Here is a 22,114-nt window from a genome sequence, read left to right on the forward strand (position 1 = left end):
GCCCCAGCTGCAAAAAACATGCCTCTCCCATATTGGTCTCTATAGCTATGGCAGGCAGGCCCTGTAACTCTCCCAACGGTTTGACTTCATCCCTAAAGGTGCACTCCTCCATTGTCTCCTGAAACAGATGGATGGCAACAACCAACAAGCTTTCCTCCTGCAATCAGTAAGCTAGTTTCCCTTTGTCTAAATGTTCCTCAGAACTCCTATCTACTGACTAAAGCGTATGTCTGCAGTCCTGTACAAGTGTGTACATTCTCATTGTCAATGCATAGGCACCTTTCATAGCTCTGGCCGATATTATATTTTTTATGGCTAAAGTTTATGAGATAGGGTTGGGAGTTTTGGGGGGTATTTCAAGCTTTGCTGGTTCTGAACATCTTTATAAAATGCATGTTTTGTGTGGGTAATTCAAGACACTACAAAAGTCATCCCATTTTATAAAGAATCAACTGTCTAAAATGTGCAGAAAAACCAAATTAGCCAAATTTCCTCTATCTATAAGTATTCATTATGTATATCACACAGACATATCTGGGAAAGTGCTGTTTCTTCCAACGATCCATATGCAAGAATGAATTTTATTTGCTCAAGTCAATAAAAGATCGTCACAACTTGACAAAATATTGACTTCAAAAACAAAGCATCATAAATGTCCAATGCAGTCTCCCAAAAGACAGCTGAGACACTGTGCTTTTTCTTTCCCAAAATGTAAGAGACGAATTTACCAAGCAGAACATTCAGCCATCTGCAATTCCAAACCAAGGAAGCATCCACAAATCCTCAGCTGGATGAACTAACAGACAGAAATGCAAATGCAAGGTCATATTCACATATTGGGATCATATAAGCTGCTCGGTAGGGATGGACAGATCAGTCCATTTCCAGTCTGTATCAATATCATATGTTTGTAAAATAGTTCATTTTTATGCAAACCACTTGGAGTTTATTTTTTTTATTATTTTTGATTGAGCAGTATAGAAATCTGGCAAATTAAATAATTCTGCCCCATCCTGTTTCTGGTATTAATCTGTGAAAAATATCTGAATGAAAATTCATTTTTAAGTATTTATTTTATCAAAATATGTGCATTTCTAAATGCATTTCTTTTTAAAACATGTGTTTAAATTTTATTTTGGTACTTTTTCTGAGCAGAGGACTATATCCTAGGTTTTGGAGAAACACAAAATCTGAAGGATTACATTCCAATTCTGTTTCATCTGTGGGACATGGGATCTTTTGAACCATTTAAGTGTTTAGAAATCCTTTTGCATGTAAATGTGCATCCATTTTTTAACAGAGAAACATAAGGAAATCCAATGGCTTGCACTTTGAGTAACTCAAAAATTGCCCATGTTTTAAAATTACTGGGTACTATACATTGTAGCATGAATGCATGGACAAGCCTTCAAGGAAAAGTTTTTTTCCCCAGCCAGAACTCATGGGAACTGAGTTCCGGCATCTCTTTGTTGCGCTGCAGAGGCGGGAGGTGGCAGAGCGATTGCGGTGGCAGAGGTGGGTGGTGAAAGTTGAAATTTGGGTGCTCCCTCTCCAAGAAGGTTAACAAGTTCCGACACCTCTTTTTCTAGAAAGAAGTCCTACATAAACCTAAATGTGGTGTCATGAAATACCCCACTAGAACAATGGAAAAGAAAGTGGTCATACACAATGGAAAATGCTTCCAACAAGAAACTTGGGAAGTAAGAGTTGGAGAAGAAATACCTCAAGTTCTTACCAAAGCTTTCCCCCACAGCCCTTTCTCTGAACAACTCTGTATTAATTAAACAGCAGACACTGGAACATGTCAACGCTTGCTGTTACGAGAACAGATCAGCATTCTGAATGAATATACTATTACAAGCACAAAGTCAGTGATTTGCTTGCTACGGTTCAGCAGGAATAAGGTTTGATAGCACCAGCAGTTTAAACCAGTGTGCTCTCTACTGAATGGATGTCAGCTCAATGCAGGGCCCCTTCCACACCATGATAAGCACTCAAAGCTGCTAGAGCACAACAACCACCCTCATCTAGTGGCACCTCCATGCCTGCACCAAAGATGTGCAACAGGGCTGCTCCCGACAGCAGTTGATAGTGAAATCCTTACAACTGAGCTGGAAACTGCACCAGAACTCATGCATGCAAAGATCTCCTGGGTCAGAGCGAGGGCCTAAAATTATTAGTAAGCTGCCTTATGCCAGGTCAGGCTGCTTGCGCATATAGCAAAGGATTGTCTAGTTTGCCTGGCAGCAGCTATCCTAGACCCTGACAGAGGGCTTTCACACAAACTTCTACCTGATCCTTTTAAACTGGAGATTACTAAAGACTGAACCCAGGACCTTTTGCATACAGAAAATCTTACCTACAACCGAGTCTTGTCAAAAGTTGTGATTTATAAAGTGGTTTGGTGTGGTGACTATCCCTAAAATGTGCAACGTTAGAAGTGCTCACGTGAAGTGCTCAGTTACACTTCCAAGGTCTGTTTACACCTTTGTCTGGCTCTCCTGAACAAGGACCTCTACCTTTCTCTTACCCATTTAAAGGACACATAGTCACTTAAACGTTCTACTAAGAAAGTAAGAACTATTAGTCATCTTCCAAATCATATTCAAACAAATCAGTTTCCCTTATCACAACAGTGGTCTTGATAAGTTCTGAAATTCTAGTAAGTGGTAGAGTTAGCCAGAAGCAGATTAAATTAAAATTTCTCATGTCACCTTTATTTTTTGCTGGATACTGCTGCCAAGAAATGGGCCATGGGGATCTTTTGGCAATATCTGAAATCCTAAGCTTTGAATCTAGCTGCACATCATTTAGGACCGTTACATACAATTAAAGTTAATATTGTCATTCAAGATATATATTCCATATGCTTCAGATTCTGTTCCATTATGCTTACTTCATTTCTTATAAAAATCTGTCAGTATCACTGTACACCTTCACTTGGCTATCTCAAAATTAATTTAGTGCTATAGGCAACTAACCAGTACATAGATTTCTATTTCCTCACATATTATGTAGTTTGCCCCTCTCTTCAGGAGCTACATCTGCTTTACATGGATGGTAAAATTAGAGGAAATTCTTTTACAATATTCATGCCTGCTTTATGAGACTTTAGCCCTCACAGAGGAGTATACTCAGTGTGGGGTAGGAATAATTTAAATTGATGTGTGTCAGCTTCATCTGGGGGACATCTGCTGTCAAACTTTTAGCATTTCCCCATCCCTTTGCATCAGCATCAAATTTTAGGAATGAAGGCAATTAAGGAACTTTACCTTTTCCACTACCAAGTGCACTCATGTTATGACCTTTGCATTCTTTTGTATAAATGTCTAAATAGCAAGGAATCCCAGAAAGCAAGCAGAGGACTAAACTGCTCAAAAATAGGCAGGTATGCCTACTGAAAGCAGAACTGGGTCCTTATCAATATATCAAATCCTTAGCGGACTTTAGGTTACAGTACACAAAAGACCTAACTCTGCTGCCGGTGAACTTTGTTGCATGTCTACAGTCTTCCACCTCTCCCTGAAGCTATCAGTTAACTTCCAACTAACACAAAATAGCTGTATCTGGAAACAGTCACATCCTTAAGGAGAAGGCTCTAGTGCAGGTTTAGGCAAACTTGGCCCTCCAGATGTTTTGGGACTACAACTCCCATCATCCCTAGCTAACAGGACCAGTGGTCAGGGATGGTGGGAGCTGTAGTCCCAAAACATCTGAAGGGCCAAGTTTGCCTATGCCTGCTCTAGTGTGTCAAGGAATACTCCTAAACTAAAACCTTTCTTCCCCACAAATACTTTTAAATGCTGTGGTCCAGCCACCTGCTTGTATGATACAATCTCTTTACCCATTTCAAACTCCAAAGAAAGGAAAGAATGTGATGTACTGTAGGAGACAAGCAGCCCATTTCTAACACAAGGCACAAACCTTTGAACCAATGCAAGCTACAGCTGCTTCAAGCAACTTTCTCAGACACAATTGGAAAACTACACTGAAGAGCTCTAAAAAGTATCTTAAATTCCATATCTATAGTCAGATGAGTTGCCATTACAAGTATTGAAAATAAACAGATATTTCAGAAAATAATTGAGAGTTTCAGGAATGAGACATTACAATCAAGCATCCCATAGGCTTATGGCCAAAGAAGCTATGGAGAATTCAAAAATAAGGATGCATGCATTTTAAAAACAGGCCTTCCCCATTCTCTAGTTTTTATAATCTATCTATCTATCTATTTATTTATCTATCATACCCCACCCATCTAGCTGGGCTTCCCCAGCCACTCTGGGCGGCTTCCAAAAAATATTAAAATACAATAGTCTATTAAACATTAAAAGCTTCCCTAAACAGGGCTGCCTTCAAATGTCTTCTAAAACTTATAATTCAGCCATAATCTACCTGACCATCCACACCGGGGAGAGGGGGAGAGACTAATATTGCCCATTCTGCCACACCTGGACAGCAGCTAGTGAGTCTCTCTGTTCCAACCTCTCTTCTGCCCTCCAGAACCATACTTAATATTTTGCTAAGTTTTTATTACAAGTACTGTATATTGCATAGATGCACTTGCCCTATCAGGGTTCCCTTCTCAATGGGAGCTAGAATAAAGGGGTGTAAACTCAAAATAAAGACCAAGCCAGTGTCCTCAACAACAGTGATTACCTTTACTGAATGTTAGCAATTCATATAAGAAATTGTCCCCCAGAGACATGGCGAGAAATAGAATATTTCCTGTCTAACATGTATTTCCTATAATAAAATTTGCTTTGCTCCTTCAAAGAGGGGTTTCAGTGCACAGTGCTATCCAAGGCAGGGGAGGGCAGGTGTTACCTCTCCACAATTATTATTTATTATTTTTATTCCCCACCGTTTTTCTCCAAGGACTCAAGGTGGTCTACATGATTCTCCCCTGTCCTCAATTAATCCCCACAACAACCCTGTGGGGTAGGTTAGCCTGAGAGGCAGTGACTGGCCTAAGGTCACCCAGTGAGCTTTGTTTATGCTGCGTGGGGTCCCCCAGGTCCTAGTCTGACACTCTAACCACTGCACCACATAACTGCAGTCCACTGGTTCTATCTACACAAGTCAGTTCTAGGTTTTAACTCATGGTTAAACTAAAACGTACAATGGAGAAAACCACAAGCTGCCTTTTAATATATAGAGTAACCTGTCATTTAGACAACAGGACGTAACTAATGCAACTCTCACAAGATTGTATCTGCACTAACCAGTCAAAATAGTTCTCTGTGTATCAGTTCCATACTTCATGTGGTGTGATTAGAATCTCCACTTCATTCACAAGCATGCACTGGAGGCAATCTAACCCCCTACCTAGCTCCTACCAAGATCCTTAAAGGATAAGGAAGCTGCCTTAAGCCATTTTTGTTCTCTGTTCTGTTTCTGAATTTTTAAGTGACAAGAGGCCATTTTTTAATGCATTTATTGTTACTTGCTTTGAGCCATCGCAGAGAGAGCTAGAAACCTAACAAAAGTTAAGTAGGGAGAGCTTTACTTACATGAGTCCAGTCCTTCCACCGTGAGTGTACTGAAGAGAGCCAATGGAAAAAATATCCCATGACTGATCAAGGTAAGCAGCGATGTGGTGGTGCTCGTTGTTGATACCATTCCATGGCACATCTTTTAGACGCCAACTGCTTTTGATTATTTCCCCCCTCCAACGTTTAATGTTTTCTTGGCAGAGGTCAATTCTACCTACAAAAAGGGGGAGGAGAGAGAGAGAGAGAGAGGTCAGCTAAACTTCTAAAATGGAAAAAGAATATTAGACATCTCCAAATAAATACACTCCTGACTAAATTGACTTCCATATGGGTGTGTGTCTGTGTATGAAACAAAATTCAAGAAGCCTTTTGAAAAAATCCAGGAAATATAAAGATGCCTGGAGTCTATAGAAAAGGGACACCTTTCTTGACTGTTGTTAAGGAAGATGATATATGTTACGAGGGTGACTTGTTTTTGTTTTAAAGATACAAGCCGCCTGGCAAACTGCCTCATCTGATGATATCACTCAAGAGACCTCAGGTAAACCAGTTTTACTAGACAGAGGCATCGGTCTTTAAAAGGAACCACTCACACAGAAATGACAGTCAGACTAGACAGCTACGATAAATAAACCAAAATCCTTCATTAGCCACCTGGAAGGAGACAGAAACCAAACCCCCAAGGGAGAAAAATAGTCAGAATATATACACTACCTGAAAGGAACTGCCGTATAAGTGGAAGCCAGCGAGAAAAACAAGCTGCTAAGCAGAAATGTCAGACCTCTGAATTACAAAAGAGTGCAGCTATTTAAATGCAGGGAAGTGACATCATTCCTACCTGTGGACTATTAGATTCAAGCCAATGGTGTATGTCACCTTCTATATTCAGAACGGAAGCCAAATGAATAAACAAAAACCTGTCCTCTGGCAAGTAGCTTCAGGGGGTTAATAATGTATTCAAACGCAGTTTACAGCTGTTATAACTCTCAAACATTCAATCCCAAATCAGTACAAAAATTTCCTGGAACTGGATTTCAAAATACCGTATCTGCACTGCAGGGGGTTGGACAAGATGACTCTCGGGGTCCCTTCCAACTCGACAATTCTCTGATTCTATGAAACCCTTCAATGAACATGCACTTGCATACAGGAACAACTAAACCTATGCTATTTATTCATCCGAGTGGGAGGAAGAAGAACACACACCTTTGCTATTCAGTACCAGTGATCTCATGGCCTTCAAATCAACACTATTTGCCAATTAAACCAAGTTATCGGCTGGAGCTGAAGTACTTGATTCTCCCACCCCAAGTTCACGGGGTGAAATATGTAACTGAAAAGTTACTTGTGAGTCATATTGGCAGAATTTATATCCTGAAAGGGGGGGAGCAGTATAAACAACTGTAATAAAAAATATAGCACGCCTCCACCTTTTGAAGTTCCCTCCCAAAAGGGCTCCTTTTCCAACTGACTTCTCATTTATTCATCTCAGCAGCTCACATAAGCCAAACTCCAAGATTCCAGTCAAGAAGAACCTCCCAGATCTTAGGCATTTGTGAGAATTCTGTACACAGATACAGTGGTACCTCGGGTTACATACGCTTCAGGTTACATACGCTTCAGGTTACAGACTCCGCTAACCCAGAAATAGTGCTTCAGGTTAAGAACTTTGCTTCAGGATGAGAACAGAAATTGTGCTCTGGCGGCGCGGCGGCAGCAGGAGGCCCCATTAGCTAAAGTGGTGCTTCAGGTTAAGAACAGTTTCAGGTTAAGAACAGACCTCAAGAATGAATTAAGTACTTAACCTGAGGTACTACTGTATTTACAGTTTAGTCACTGTATGCAAACAATAATTCCAAAGACTATAGTATTCATTTCCATGTCAGAAAAGGCTTCACACAGCACTCAAACTCTTACGTTAACTGAATTTGGAAGAATGACACACATTTCCAGGCTCATATTTATTGCATTGTATCTGACTTTTACCTAGATCCCTTGGAAAAGCAAAGTTTGTGTTTGTATGCACACACTCTCTTTTTCTGTCTTGGTGGAGGAGGGAAGCGACCAGAGAGGTTGGTGTCCATGGTACTTGATCAAAAACGCAAATGTCTCCCTGGGGCTAAAAAGGTTGGCAACCCTTATTTGTCCAGGAGGGCATTCAATAAATATTTTAATAAAATTAATACCAAACTTTGGATTAATTTAAAAAGAACTCATCCCAAACAGGATAAAAAAACCCCAGTAATCTCAAGGGGGAAAGTCTTTTTAAAAAATCTCTTTGTAAACCAATAGGAGAAAGACTGGTTTAAAGTCTAGTCTGCAAAAATTCTATCTGCTTTTTTGTGGTTTATTTTATTTTATTATTTTATTTTATTGTGGTTTTAAGTTAAGTTCAAAGCTTTTTGAGAACACAGTTGTTTCAGAACTTATAGTTTTAATTGTTAACTCTTTAAATTATGTGGATAATTTAAGAAATGCCTTTGAAATACAGTGGTACCTCGGTTTAAGAACAGCCCTGTTTATGAACTATTTGGTTTACAAACTCCGCAAAACTGGAAGTAGTGTCCCGGTTTGCAAACTTTACATTGGTCTAAGAACGGAAGCTGAATGGTGGAAGGGCATCGGCGGCGGGAGGCCTCATTAGGGAAAGCGCGCTTCGGTTTAAGAACAGTTTCAGTTTAAGAACAGACTTCCGGAACGGATTAAGTTTGTAAACCGAGGTACCACTGTAGCTATATCTCTCCTCTCACAGTTTTTTTTTTAAAAAAAATCCTCCGGCACAGAGCTCCTACAGAGGGCAGTACCTCAAAACCACTGGAAGAAGTTACAGGGGAAATGAGAAAATGAAAGAGAACCAATGTAAAAGGGTCTGCTTAAACATCTCAACTCAGCCAGCATTCATCAACCATTAAGTGGGGACAAGTGTGACTATTGGCTGCTGCAAGGATGAATAGCTTAAGGAAGGTGAAAGCCTTTACACACCCAAAACACTAACAATGGAACAGAAGCACATCTATTTCCTAGTCCTATGAAGCACTAGGCACATGACACTTTAATGCTATGTCTAGGTCTACACCTCTTGCGGACAATTCCCAACCCTTACCCTGATCCTCTAAAGGTCACTAAGCAACAAAAACCAAGCAGCTAGGGTGGGTTGTTTATGGGGAGATGTTTCCTAGTCCCAGGAGTTTCAGGTTCTAAGTATTTTAATATTTATCTCCTATCAAACCAATACACATAAGACAGGCACTATTCGAAGCTTTTATTGTTGTTCTCTCTTAATATGCAGCCAGGAAAACTTACTTTGAAGCTGCTGCCTTTGTGAATTAATCCACAGACCACTCCAGTCATTCCATCATTGCCTTTTGAAGTAGCAAGAGATCAACACATTCCTTTGTTTGAAAATACTGAAGCTTTCTACTCTCAAATTCATGTGAGCATGTCTCCTTAAGCAGCTATTGTTACTCAAATTTTCCTTCTTACTCAATAATGTATCTCAGTTTTTGATAGTAAATAACCCTGGTAGATGCACACTCATCAGAATTATACAGAGATAAATTGTTTACAAAAGCACCTTTACTTTGCTGGATAATGTTTGCCTAGGCTGTATTTTTAAGGGGGAGAGGGAAAGAAAAGGGTCTATTCAAATTAAATTTAAGGCTCACACGCTTCCTACCTACAGGCAATAAAATTCTGCTGAACAGAGTCAAAGCAGGTCTAGGTTTGAAAAAGCTGCTGGGAACAATCTCAAGTGTCAAACATTCAGCCACCAGCTGCATAAATCTCAGCAGCAGCTTGAAGGCAAATTCTACCTGGGCTGATTTCAAAAGCTAGGGTGGAAGCCTACCTTTGATCAACAAGTCACAAGATAGGCTGTATTTAATTGCCTGTATTTAATTGCCTTTGACCTAAAGGGCTGATACTCCTGTTTTTTCTCTTTCATTCTTCACCTCTCTCAACCCAAGGTGTCAGAAGCTTGTAAAGTGCTCAGCAACTGGATTCCACATAATGACTGGTCACTCTCACTACTGGATAACTTCTTTGCTTGCACTAATTCTCCAACATAATGCATTTTGAATTTGTCAACAATTTATCTACAAAAGCGGACTGCTTCCCAAAATCTAAGCACCTACCAGGAAGCACCCTTTTTTAGTAAGGCTTCTCTGACTTGTGTGGTCTTTCCTGGCCACAGCCCCTCTTGAATCATTCAGCGGCAAGTGGCCTGCCAGCCATTCCCTTCCTTGGTGCAAGAGATTTCAACATTCTGTGCTTGGATGGACAGTCAGACTTCTGTGCACTGCGTGGACTGATGGGCTTGGTGGCCTATGTGGTCCCATGGGAATTGCTGCTAAAAAATTTTTCCCCTGCTTGGAAATAAAGGGTTGCCCCAACCAAAAAAAAAAAAAAAAAATCAGTTTCAATAGATATGAAGCTCTGGCCAAACATGTGTGCACCAAGGGTTTTTTGTCACTCTAAAGCCAAGAGGGGCACAGGCCATAAAAGGGGAGGAAGAGGAGAGCAGCAGGAGACCAAGTTCAAAAGGTAAAAGCCCATCTTTAACAAGGCCTCTAATCTACATTTGAAAGGAAAACTCAACAATTTTATGCTGGATTCCCCGCCCTTCATCTGCTTAAAAGGATCACATTATACAGATTTTATAAAGGAAACCCCTGCAGACAACATTCTGTGGGAAATGTAATTGCCATGTCAGTGGGTGGAAGATTTCTGAATGAACACATAGATACTTATAAACCACAGCAGAAAACTAGCTTGAAACAAACCTGAGTTTAGCTATTAACAGGAATGGGAAAGAACAAACACACACACAGAGAGAGAAGTACGCACCACTAACTCAAACACCCAAATGTTCTTCTCTATAAAATATCAGGAAACCTCCTGGCCCCAATAAAACAGTCCAAGCAAAAGGATGCAAGCTAAGAAATACCCTATTTTCATACATACCAAGCATCCGGAAAACAATCAAATATATGACAGTGTGTTCAATTGACACCTTTTCTGGGGGAGCTATTATAATTGTAGCTTTTGTCCTTTATTTTGTCCCTGCTTGCCAGAAAGAATAAGCTTCCTTATCCTCCCTCTGTGCATTGTTCTGGGGGTTTTCCTGGCCATCCAGAGTGGATTTGGTGGTGGTGTGGGGCAGGGGCACTAGTGGAAGCCCTTGCGTTGACTTCCACTAATTTGCTGAGCAAGGGGAATTGGGGCCAAAATATCATTTTTCTGTGTCTAAGAGAAAAATCCTGAGTTTACAAATTGCTTTTCTTGGGAAGGAAAGGGGACCCTGGAACAAGGAAGAGGAATAAAGAAGTGACAATCTGAGAACCAGTGTACCAACAAGTATAAATTTTAAAGAGTAACTTTTGTTTGCCATGGATAATCAGTTTTAATCATTGAAATAAACTAATCAGAGGAGCATGGCACTGAATTCCTCCCCATTGATTTCCCTCTCATCAAGTGATCTGATGTGAAACTGAAGTCCGGACTATGAGCATGTACGCCCCTTGATTCAAACCAACTACATGGTCCTTGAGATACCAATAGATGCAAACTGTGCATCTGACTGTATCATTCTGTTAATTTATGTGAACAATCTGTAGCTGGGGTTCTTAATGATGCAGATGCGGGGCCCATGGCACCCTCAGACACCCTCCATAGCACCTGCCAATGGTACCTGCCAAGAGTACCCACCTTTCGCTTATTAATTTTTAAAATGATGTTCTTTGACTTTGGGGGGATGTTTTGCTGGTGGGAGATTGCCTGCTTTGGAATTGATGGTATCTGCTTTTTTGATTTGGTGTGTGCACGTGGTTTGCCTATTGTTCTTTGGAGGTCTCAGCATCACCAGTTTTTCTTATTATCTTGTGCTGCCCACAGCAGTTTTAGTTTTCCAAATGAACCATCCAGGCCAAAAAGGGTAGTATTCTACGCTTATTGAATGAAGATACTTTGTTGATTCTCTGAAATTCCTGTATGACTACTCCTTATATTGATTTATTTGTACCCACAGAATTGTGCCCAATACTATAATTACTAGGCTTTTTACATAATGACGTCTTATTGGTCAAATGCAGCAGTTACACTGTGTATTAAAGCGCTGTGAGCCAAGAAGCAGAAACTCTGTGCATATAAATAAAATAATGAAGTTGGTAGTTGCATCAAAACAAAGGAAGTCCACAACAAAGCTAACCATTTAAATATAATATAATGCTGCAAATTATAGATGTTTCAGTAAACTGGCATTCAAGAGCAAATAAACATTAATACTCTGTTTTAACTACCTGTGGGTGGGGAAAGTTTTGGAGAAGGATACAAGTTCCCCAAAATGTTACAAGTCTCAGTTTCCAGCATCTGCTCAGTCTTTGGGGCTCAGCACCACATTGCTATTTTACCCTATTTGCTGTTGTGTTTATTTCTAGGAAGCTTTGAGCACACTTTTTTTTTGGGGGGGGGAAATGTTAATTTTCTACATGTGAGAATCTATGCAGGGAGGTAATTGCAGCCCGCCTCTATTACAGTATAGGGGCAGATGACAACATTGAAGGATACTGTTTTGCCCTGCGAAAATGACAGAAACTAAAACCAAATATTTGATATGGTACGTCCAAATGCAACACATGGTATGTGAATTTGCAAGCATCTAAAAATGTCTAGAGTTCCCTTTGTTCACAACAGTTTAAATATTGTATGAATTTCAGTTAGTACATAATCAGCTTAAGAACGTAACAGCTATTCAAGAAACCCATTTCTGAGAACAATGGCTCTCTTAGCCTCTATGATTTATTCCCTCTGTGTTAGTTGTGGGAGAAGTTGCTCCATATATATGGATATCTGCAAATACTTCTTCAGAACAGCCTATTGTATGCCAAGCTTTTTTCTTCTACACTTAGAACAGGAACCCAACAGCACCTCTTCAGTACATACAAGTCAGTCAGTGGGACTGGCAGAAAAAACCCACACAATTTATTCTTACATAGATTCTTCTTCTTCTTCTTCTCTCTCTCTCTCTCTCTCTCTCTCTCTCTCTCACACACACACACACACACACAAACAGAAACAAAAGCAGTGAAAAGCTGTATAGAGGGTAGGCTCACTCACCACAAATGCAAGCCACTGAGCAAATTCAGCTTTATATTAAATTGGCTCTGAACAGCAGCAGGCACAACACAAAGGAGAGGATATTCAGTAAAGATGATGACCGAGAAGCCAGGATCCAGTTACTGAACTCTTTGAAAAGACAGGCTTTATTTCTACATGGTGAGCAGCTCCTTTGTCCATGAATTTTTGTATTATAAAATCCACACCAATAACTTGACACACAGCAACAATTGCTGCCTGCGTTACTGCTGACGGCCCTCTGCAGACAGGACATGTGGGAACAAAAGAAGAGATCAGGCAGCAGCCGAGGAAAAGGACACAGTGAGAGAAACATCTGTTGGTTTCACTAGAAATGCCATATGGCCTGTATCAGATACAGAATACTGAGAGCCTGCCTTAACTCATTTAGAGCAAACACAAACCCCATCTTTTATTTAGAAATTTAAAAAATCAGTTCTTTCCTCAACTCACGCTGACCATATGACGTCATGGTGTCTGAAAGTATGCGAAGTAGCTGTCAGAAATGAGAAATGCTGCTCAGAACCAAGACTGTGGTATCTAAAAATACTTTTCTCTATAAAGGCAGACTCATTCTGTTGGCTCCACCTTTGGCAAACAAGTATGGGATTGACTGGCCAGACCCAGCCAGGAAGCAACTCTTTCCACAGTTGCAAATTCTTTAAGAGGTCAAGAGAACAGTTCAGAGCAGAAAGTGTTACCAAACTTGGGCAGAATTTGAAACATCCAAGATTTTCCCCATTTGCTAAAATGAAGAAATAAACCCACCATTTTCATGTGACAATGTATATTCCAAACTAGTCCACTCTTTAGGGAGTAACAACAAGAATTTTGAGTTCTTGTCCTTTGCGAAGAAGGAAGGTCTTCCAAAGGGAGAAGCATATATGCTCAGGGTTCAAAATTAGCATGGCACCAGGCGCATTTCGCACCTAAATATTCTCCATTTGCGAGCTCCTCAAAAGGTCTGGGTGCCATTTTTTGCACCTGGCTGACACTCAAGAATTGCTGAAATGTATGTGCTTGCTGAAATGTATGTGCTTTGATGCGGGTGGTGCTGTGGTCTAAACCACAAAGCCTAGGGCTTGCCGATCAGAAGGTCGGCGGTTCGAATCCCCGCGACAGGGTGAGCTCCTGTTGCTCAGTCCCTGCTCCTGCCAACCTAGCAGTTCGAAAGCATGTCAAAGTGCAAGTAGATAAATAGGTACCGCTCCGACGGGGAGGTAAATGGCGTTTCCATGCGCTGCTCTGGTTTGCCAGAAGCGGCTTAGTCATGCTGGCCACATGACCCAGAAGCTGTACGCTGGCTCCCTCGGCCAGTAAAGTGAGATGAGTGCACAACCCCAGAGTCATCCACAACCAGACCTAACGTTCAGGGGTCCCTTTACCTTTACCTTTTTATGTCTTTGAAGCCTCAAAGTATATGTTAAGGACAGACAGTATGTTAAGGAGTTTAACAATAAAGAGTAGAGTGTTTTGAAAATTGAAGTATGGTACCAATATTTTTATTGTAAACATCAAATTAAAAAAGTATTAACAATTTTTTTAAAAACACACATATTAGCAATGAGTCACTTATGTGAATTGCATATTAGTTCATGCGCATCAAAATAATAAATAAAAACTGTTGCCGACTAAATGGCGATTAGACATTATGTTTTGGCACCCACAACCCAGATCCCAGGAGCCATTTGGTTCCTAGCTTTTCTATCCCAGTTTATAACACTGTATCTGATGTCCCACCACCCAATAAAGTCCATCTTTGTGTATGCAATGAGCTCTTCTCTCCCACCCACCACCTTGCCTTTCATCTACTATGCCAGAAACTGTGAGCTTTACTGCAGTTGTGGCAAGTGCATTTAGCCTCTTTACAAGCTTTTTAACTTGTTGGATTGATTGATGGCACACAGGGCCAATCAGTTTGCAGTTCATTACCAACATTCCTTGGGGGCCCTTAAAGTATGCTAAGGGCCCATAAATTTTTGAGATTGGCTTCACAGGCTCTCTTGTTACTACTAACTATAATACCCTTCTCTATCCTTTTTTTAAACCACTCATGCAAACCTTCAGGACAGACTGGAAGCTTATCATCTGCTTCACCAGCACAATTAGATGCCATGCAGTTATTCAGAATAAGCTAGAGAGATGACTCAAGAAAAACAAAGCTATTTTTCCTCTTTCAAATCAGACTGTGGCTCCTACAGAAATTCAGAAATCTAGCAGCTGTGCAGTAGAGTTCAATGATTTGAGTTTGCAGTGTTTTGCATCCAAATTTGGAACACCAGACCACCCCTGAAGCCTGCACTTTAAACAGCTGCATTTTAAAAAATGGACCCATTACTAAATACAGCTTGCTTGGGAAAAGCAACCTCTTTCTTACTAATGTAGACCTGCAGCAAACACATTAAAAATGTAGTTAATCCCTTTTTGCCATTTTACAATGGGATGGACCCAGGCTAAAATAGCTGAACTTACGTTAGATGGGAATCAATCAATGTCAGCAGCAGCAAGTGAGCTATGATCCAAGACAGAGGTTCTCAAACTTTTTGCAGTGGTGGAACCCTTTACTTTAAACAAAACTTCAGTGGAACCCATACATAAAATATTTTTAAATGCTTTTTTTAAAGGGTTGATTATTGAGACAGCAAGCAAGGGGAGAGCCAGTCAGAATGTCAACCTTTAAAAGCGGCAACTTTGAAACTTTGCATGTAACCATATGCCCCCTTGAGCTTTGTACCCCCTGGATTATTAAATCTAGCAGGATGGGGGCTGAATGTACCCAGATTTAAATATCTAGGATTACTTATTGATAAGAAGTCATCATGGAAACCCCATCTGGAAGCAATTGAGCTAATACTGACCATTCTACTGGGCAGATATACGTTCTTCCATTCAAAGGGCAGACAGTTAATCAATCCAGCTATTAAGATACTTGTCTCTAAAATCATTGGACAAATGCTCTATGGGGCTAAGATATGGGGAACTCATGTCAAATCTGGAATAGAGGTCCTACAAAACAAATTTATGAGGCAGATTTTGGGGTTTCCGTGTGGGACACTGGCAGCCACCTCAGAGCCGAGTTGGGCCTTCCCTCGCTAGCAGCCAGAATTGATCTAGCCTATCTGAGATACTGGTGCAGGCTAAATGCCTTTGAAGATCATACTCTTACTAAGCTCTGCTGGTTAGAGCAACTAAGGACAGGGGCTGGGCACAATAGTGCCAAGATAAGCTTAGGGCTTATCCAAATAGAGAATTACTTAGCCCACATGACCTTAGAAATTGGATTTTTGATCAGGATGCCAACCAAGACAGAGTATCCATCTTTGCTCCATGCTACTCTACTTGGTACCCCCAAATTAAGACCAATCAAGGCCCCATTACCTTGAGACTCTGACCTTCCCACAACTATGCAGGGTCTTTGTAGAACTAAGATTTCAACACATGCCCTTGGCATATTTAGAGGGGAGATACCGGGGAATTCCCCATACGGATCGCAAATGGATACAATCAGGTAGAAGACACCACACACTACCTGCTGACTTGTTCCCCTGTATACAACGCCCAGAGGAAAATTTATATCACCAATTCTTAATTGGCTTCCAGGTTGATCCATACAGGAAGTGACAGCTGAACATCTAGCAGATAAACATCTATATATTACATACCAGGTAGTCAAATTTGCGCTGGCAGCCAAGAAGCTCTGTTCCAGCTATGTGAATGCACTCCCATCTTAAGTCTTAATGTGGTAAATTCCTTTTATGTTGTAAACTGCTACAGGTTATGTACATGATTTTAGATTAAAGTTTCATTTAATTCTCTGTCATCCATTGTAAAGGCCTTTGGTTATATACAATAAAAGTTGATTGATAGTGCCAGTATCAGATTCTTTGAGATTCTCCAAATCTTGATTCACCTGCTATTGGCATGCCTTTTAAACAATTTACTCTTCTGCAAATGGCCCATACAAAACTAAAGACACTGGGCAACCAGGTCTAAAACCAGAAAGTCCACCACTAGTCTCATACACGTGCATCTGCACCAATAGTTTAAAGTGAACCAGTCTCTTCCAGACCTAGAAATGGCACTGTTTTTGATAGTATCAGTGTATGAACTATCCAATGAATTGTCTTCAACATTATATTCTAAAATAAACAGTGGGTTGGGAACTAAGCAAGAGTGTAACTTCTTTCTGAATATACCATTAATTGAAGCAGAAATGAATACTAAGGGCCAGAGAGAAAGGGACTAATGCTATAAACCCAACAATCTCCATGAATCTTCAGATTGTTACTGACAGTAGTAGCCTTTATGTTCTAGAAGACAACAGAGGCATTCATTCCTTACAGTCACATCCACCCAATGGCCAGACTTTTAAGAGAACAGTACACATAAACCAAGCACCCTCAGGAAAAAAATATTCGTGCTTTTGAGAAGGCCAACTTGAAACCACTCAGTTAACTGATGTCTAGGAAAAAGTAGCACAGCAACATGAATATGGAATGCCTTGTTACTTGAGCCAGACAACAAAGCTGGCAAGGAAGTATTGTGCCCTGTACCCAAGGACATATAGATTTTCCACTTTGGAAGGAAGAAGGGAGAAAAGGGAATCTATCACAAAGATCATTGCTAGTCAAGGAAGCACTAAGTGGATAAGGCCAAGGCAGTCTCAAGTGTCCACTGAGCTGTAATAAAATACCAGCAGATCATGATCACCACTCATCTGTTTCTTATAAGACATTTCTGCTTTCTGCAAACCCTGACATGATAAGGGCATGATAAGGGCACTGCTTTGAAGGGATTGTCCAAAAACATCATCATGGTGCAGCTGGACATCATGCCCTTAGGTTAAAAACATGATGTATTAGCTACAGGATGCTGAGGAGCATAGGGCTATACAGGTAGCTGTGGAAGAGAAAACCTGGCAACTGACAGCTTGCAAATCAAAAGGGACAACAATCAACAAATTTCAGTCACACCAATTTGAGTTTTCAGTTCAGCAAAACAATACAAGATTATGTTAGAACACCTCTACATACACATGCAAGGCAGAGGGGGCTAGCAAAGGTTACTCTATAGCAGCTGCACCCAGAGAGAGACAGCAACAGAAATCAGAGGTCTCCTGTAGCACAGCACACATATGCCCCTGGGATTATTATCTACCTTCTAATCAGCTCACCAGATCCACCTTTGCCTCCTATCTCTTCATATTTTGAGGGCCCATGGAAAACCATGGAGGGCCATTGACTCGACCTTTCAGAACAGTTTCTTGCCTTTCCTCTCTAGAATGCAGGGAGATTGCCTAGCCCAATTCACGCAACTACCAGGATTCTGCATATTTCTTCAAGGGAAAAAGCAAATCCATTATACTTACTATGAAAGGTATTTCTGGATCCTGTAAAAACTGTTGCCAGATTGGGATTTAGGATAGGCACCACCAAGCGGTCAGTAGGTAACAACGCAAGCTTGCAAAAAATAAAGAATTCAAACAGGAAGTTGCTGTTACAGCTCCTCCCCTCCCCTTCCTTCTTCAGTTTTTAAATAACAAGCCAGAAAGCAAGGAGATTCGGTAGCAGTATAGCATGGAAGACAGCTTTAACAGAAAGGTTGCCTTTAAAATTCACTGAGACTCTGGTAGGAAAGGTAGAGAAGTATGATGGAGGAACTATTGGGGGAAGGGGGAGACAAGTGATGAGGTGCAATGGAATAAACAGCTGCTGACAGCCTGGGTGGGCTCTGGCAGTAGCTTTTATGGGATCCAGAAAAACCTTTCACAGAAACAAATGCGGCCAGATTGGGATGTACAAAAGCCTACAGACCCATGAAGGGAGGGACAAACAGTGAATGGAAGAAGATGCTGCAACACCCTCCTTCCAAAGGCAGCTGAAGCTGAAGCCAAAGTGTCAGTTTTGTAATGCTAAAGGAATGTGGAAGATGCTGACCATGTGACCACTCTGCAAAACTCTTGTTTGTAGATGGGCATTTAGGGAGAAGGCTGCAAGAGTGCTGCTGTCCTAGTCAAGTAGGTGGAGGCAGGTTAAGAGAAACACAAGCCAACAAAATGCATTGTTTCTGCCATCCAGCTAGAGTAGTGAATTCAACTCTTTTCCTCCTCAGGAGAGGATGAAAGGAGCTGAAGAGCAAGCTGGTCTGTTGTATGAACCGTGTACGATGAATGTATACCTTCACTTCTCAACGAACATCAAGGGAGTGCCCTGCCTTTTCTGACAGATGTACCAGAAAATGGCAGAATGATGGAAGAATCAGGTCTTGTTAGCAGTGGAATTATGAAAGTACCTTTGGAAGGAATTACTATCTCTCTCTGTGGAAAACACAACGATGTCTCTCAACTGACAATGAATTTGGTTCTGAAATGCCTCTGGTGGAGGTAGTGACTATGAGGCACAGGACTTTAAAGGATAGTAGGAGGGACCAACTTGAGTAGCTCAAAAGGAGGACATTATAGAGATGATAAGACAGTATGCAGATTCCAGGTGGGGAATTTATGTCGCACAGACAGGGAGAGAAGTGCTACTCCTTGAAGGAATGGGAGGAACGAGCGAGCTGACATAGGACAATCTGGGTCTTTAGAGAGGATAGATGAAAAGTGTTGAGGTCCAACAACACAACAGGCACTGTAACTCTTCAACAGTTTGACTTTACCTCCAATGACGCCCTCCTCCATTGTCTCCTGAGACAGACAGATGCCAACTAAGGTTGTGGGCCTGGCTTGAATGCAGCATTTTAATCCTTTAAATATAAACAAAAGAGTCTATTTGTCCCTCCTTCTGCAGTGGTTTTAAAAAATGATTCAGCAACACAAGACAAACTGCCAAAAGTTCAAATTTTAAGATATTTCACTGAGAAGGAGAAATCAAACTCAACAGTGCTGAATTGTTACAGTTTGCTACACAAAACAGTTAAATCAAATTAACCAACAGAGTTGGCCAGAGATCAAAACTAACCCAATAAAGATTTAAATGCTGAGTCAACTATCACAAACAAGAAGTGGAAATGGTGAATGCAAAAACTCAATTCAAGCAAAAATGAAACTACTGTTATGTTTAAGATCCTGTTGTTACATATACAGTTTTTATGAACAGAAAAATTAGACTCCTGGCTTACACACCTCAGTCAAACTCAGCTTTTCAAGGACGGCAGGCCTCCTAAATCACAAACAAAGAAGAAAATTGGGCCTAAACATGATACAATTGAATCTAGAAGTCTACACTTAATGTAAAGCACTGAATGGCCAGAAACTCCAAATATGGGAACTACACAGATATTTGGGTGTGTGAGAGAGAGGTTATTAACATAATTCCTGCAAATTTGGGGATTTGTTCGGGACTAGGATAGAACAGGATGGGACACTTTTACAGAATGCTTCTAAGAGTATCATTTGAAATCCCTAAACAAGTTACACAAGTCTGCAGAGCAGTGTTAGAAACTCAGATATATAAGCTAATTGCCAAGTGGCACCTTAAACCTAGGTTACAGTTGCCACAACAGAATTTCTAGGCACACAACAGAGGTGGGGGTTTTTTTTTGCAGTGGAATTCATTATTATTTTCATTTCTACACTGCTTTATATTTAAAGAAAAAAAATTCTCAAAGCAGTTTACAGCACATTAAAACATCAAATAAAACAATCCAGAATAAGACAAATTCAAGCTTCAAGGAAAATATTTCAGATCCTTCTCTAAGTGACATTTTGCTTTCCTCACATTTATTTACCTACTTAAATTATATAGCTGCCCCGTAACAGACATACTCTAGGAAGGCAGTGTGGTGTAGTGGTTAGTGTGTTGGATTAGGACCTGGGAAATCATGGTTCAAATTCCCACTCAGTCATGAAGCTCATTGGGTGAGCCTGGGCCAGTAACAGCCTCTTAAGTCTACCTCACAAGGTCATTGTAGGGATTAACTGGGGGGGGGGGGGCTCCTTGAAGAAAAAGGTGGGATATAAATACAACAAATAAGCTTTCTGTATACTGGCTTTAAAAAGCTGGGGGGGCAGCCAGGTGGAGATATCAGTTGCCAACCTGGTATCCAGAGATCTCACACCAGCTGCAAAACGTGCCTGGAACTTGGGGAATTTCTAACACTGCTACAGAGTGAGAAGGTCCTAGTTTCTGATCAATGGAACCCATACTCTTGTTTTCTTTCCCCCCCCTGCCCCCTTTTTAATCCCCTGACCTATGCGTTTGCAGAAATTTATCGGCAATACTTTTCTTTTTCACAGTTTGGATTCTCAAGCTTCTAACTGAACTGAAAGCACGGCTCACAGCCTATATTCTGCACTCAGCCTTCTCCTATTCCGCTGCCTGGCATCTACTGCAAAATTATGGAACAGTGCATGAAAAGTAAACTGGAAAAATTCCAGTCGCTTGAAATTCTTATGCTACCTCTTAGAAGTTTGAAATTTTTATTCCTACACAATGATAATGTCTAAAAGAAAATGATGATTGAAGTTTACAGAGTCAGTTTTTACTGCCCTTGTGTTACAGCTACAAAATTAAGGGTTTCCCAGAAAAATGTTTTACACCTTTCGGCAAGGAAGGTTGAACAGCCTCCCATTCAAAGTATCCTCCCACAAATTTCCAAATGGATGCTTGTTCTTCAACATGTCTCTATAACTCCAGAAAGTGGGGATGGGGGATTGAGTAATTTAAAGCAGAAAACAACAGGTAAGGAAAGGGTTTCTTTCTCTCTCTCTCTCTCTCTCTCTCTCTCCCACACACACCATTTCTCCATTCCCAATTGCCCATTCTTTACATTAATTAAACAAACACACTCCAAAAACAAAAGTAATGTTGCAAGGAGGGAGGGGCTTTATTTTAACTAATTTGGGACTATATTTTTATCAAACTGGTAGCCTGTGCAATACAGAACCATTTCAATGCTGAGAAGCCACTTCAAAAACTGCAAATACCGAGGCTTAAAAGCACACTATTTAAAAGCAGCCCATATTAAAACATTGCCTTGCCTCAAAAGCAGCCCTGGCCATTTCTTATCCACAGCCTGCATCAGCACTTTTATCTTAAAGCATCTTATAGTGCCAAGAAAAACAAAAGGCCTATACATTTAAGAAGAGTAACAGATTTTGCCCTAAAATAAAGTCTGTCATTTTCTAATTTAAGCAGATGTGGTTACAGAAGACTGACAAATAACACACTACTGAATGTGACTACAGAATGTGTAAGAGCATCATCTGAAAGATCATATATAGTCTCTTCCTCCCCCCCAAAAAAATTCAGACTATTATTTCTACCTGAAGAATTCAGGCTTTTATGCCATAGGATTTCTGGTGAAGAAGTCTTCCTCCCCACATGTCTCCGCCTATTGTTTCTTATTTAAGCCTACCTCATAATTATATACAGAAAAGGCAAGTAAAAGAACAGTTTCAAATTATAAAAGCATACAGTAACATTGAGACGCTTACACTGAAACACCTGGATTCAAGGACATTAATTTACTAGTAGCGGCATGCTGCA

At 40.6% G+C, this 22,114-nt stretch overlaps 1 protein-coding gene across 4 annotated transcripts in view; it reads right to left on the bottom strand.

The window, feature by feature from the left end:
• SUSD6 (sushi domain containing 6) overlaps positions 1 to 22,114 on the bottom strand; it is a 56,107-nt gene that overhangs the window by 23,416 nt on the left and 10,577 nt on the right. Inside the window, exons 1-2 of one of the 4 annotated variants that reach the window (XM_080995626.1) lie at positions 12,609 to 12,818; positions 5,514 to 5,709 (exon numbers count right to left, since the gene is read on the bottom strand). In XM_080995626.1, the coding sequence (XP_080851752.1) occupies positions 5,514 to 5,634 (121 nt within the window). In that variant the 5' untranslated portion in view covers positions 5,635 to 5,709; positions 12,609 to 12,818. Of the gene's footprint in view, positions 1 to 5,513; positions 5,710 to 6,209; positions 6,334 to 12,608; positions 12,819 to 22,114 lie in introns of those variants that run through there. The other 3 variants (XM_080995624.1, XM_080995625.1, XM_080995623.1) reach the window with 3 other exon arrangements.

This window comes from Podarcis pityusensis, assembly GCF_964106645.2.
Source record: "Podarcis pityusensis genome assembly, chromosome: 1".
Lineage (NCBI taxonomy): Eukaryota > Metazoa > Chordata > Lepidosauria > Squamata > Lacertidae > Podarcis > Podarcis pityusensis.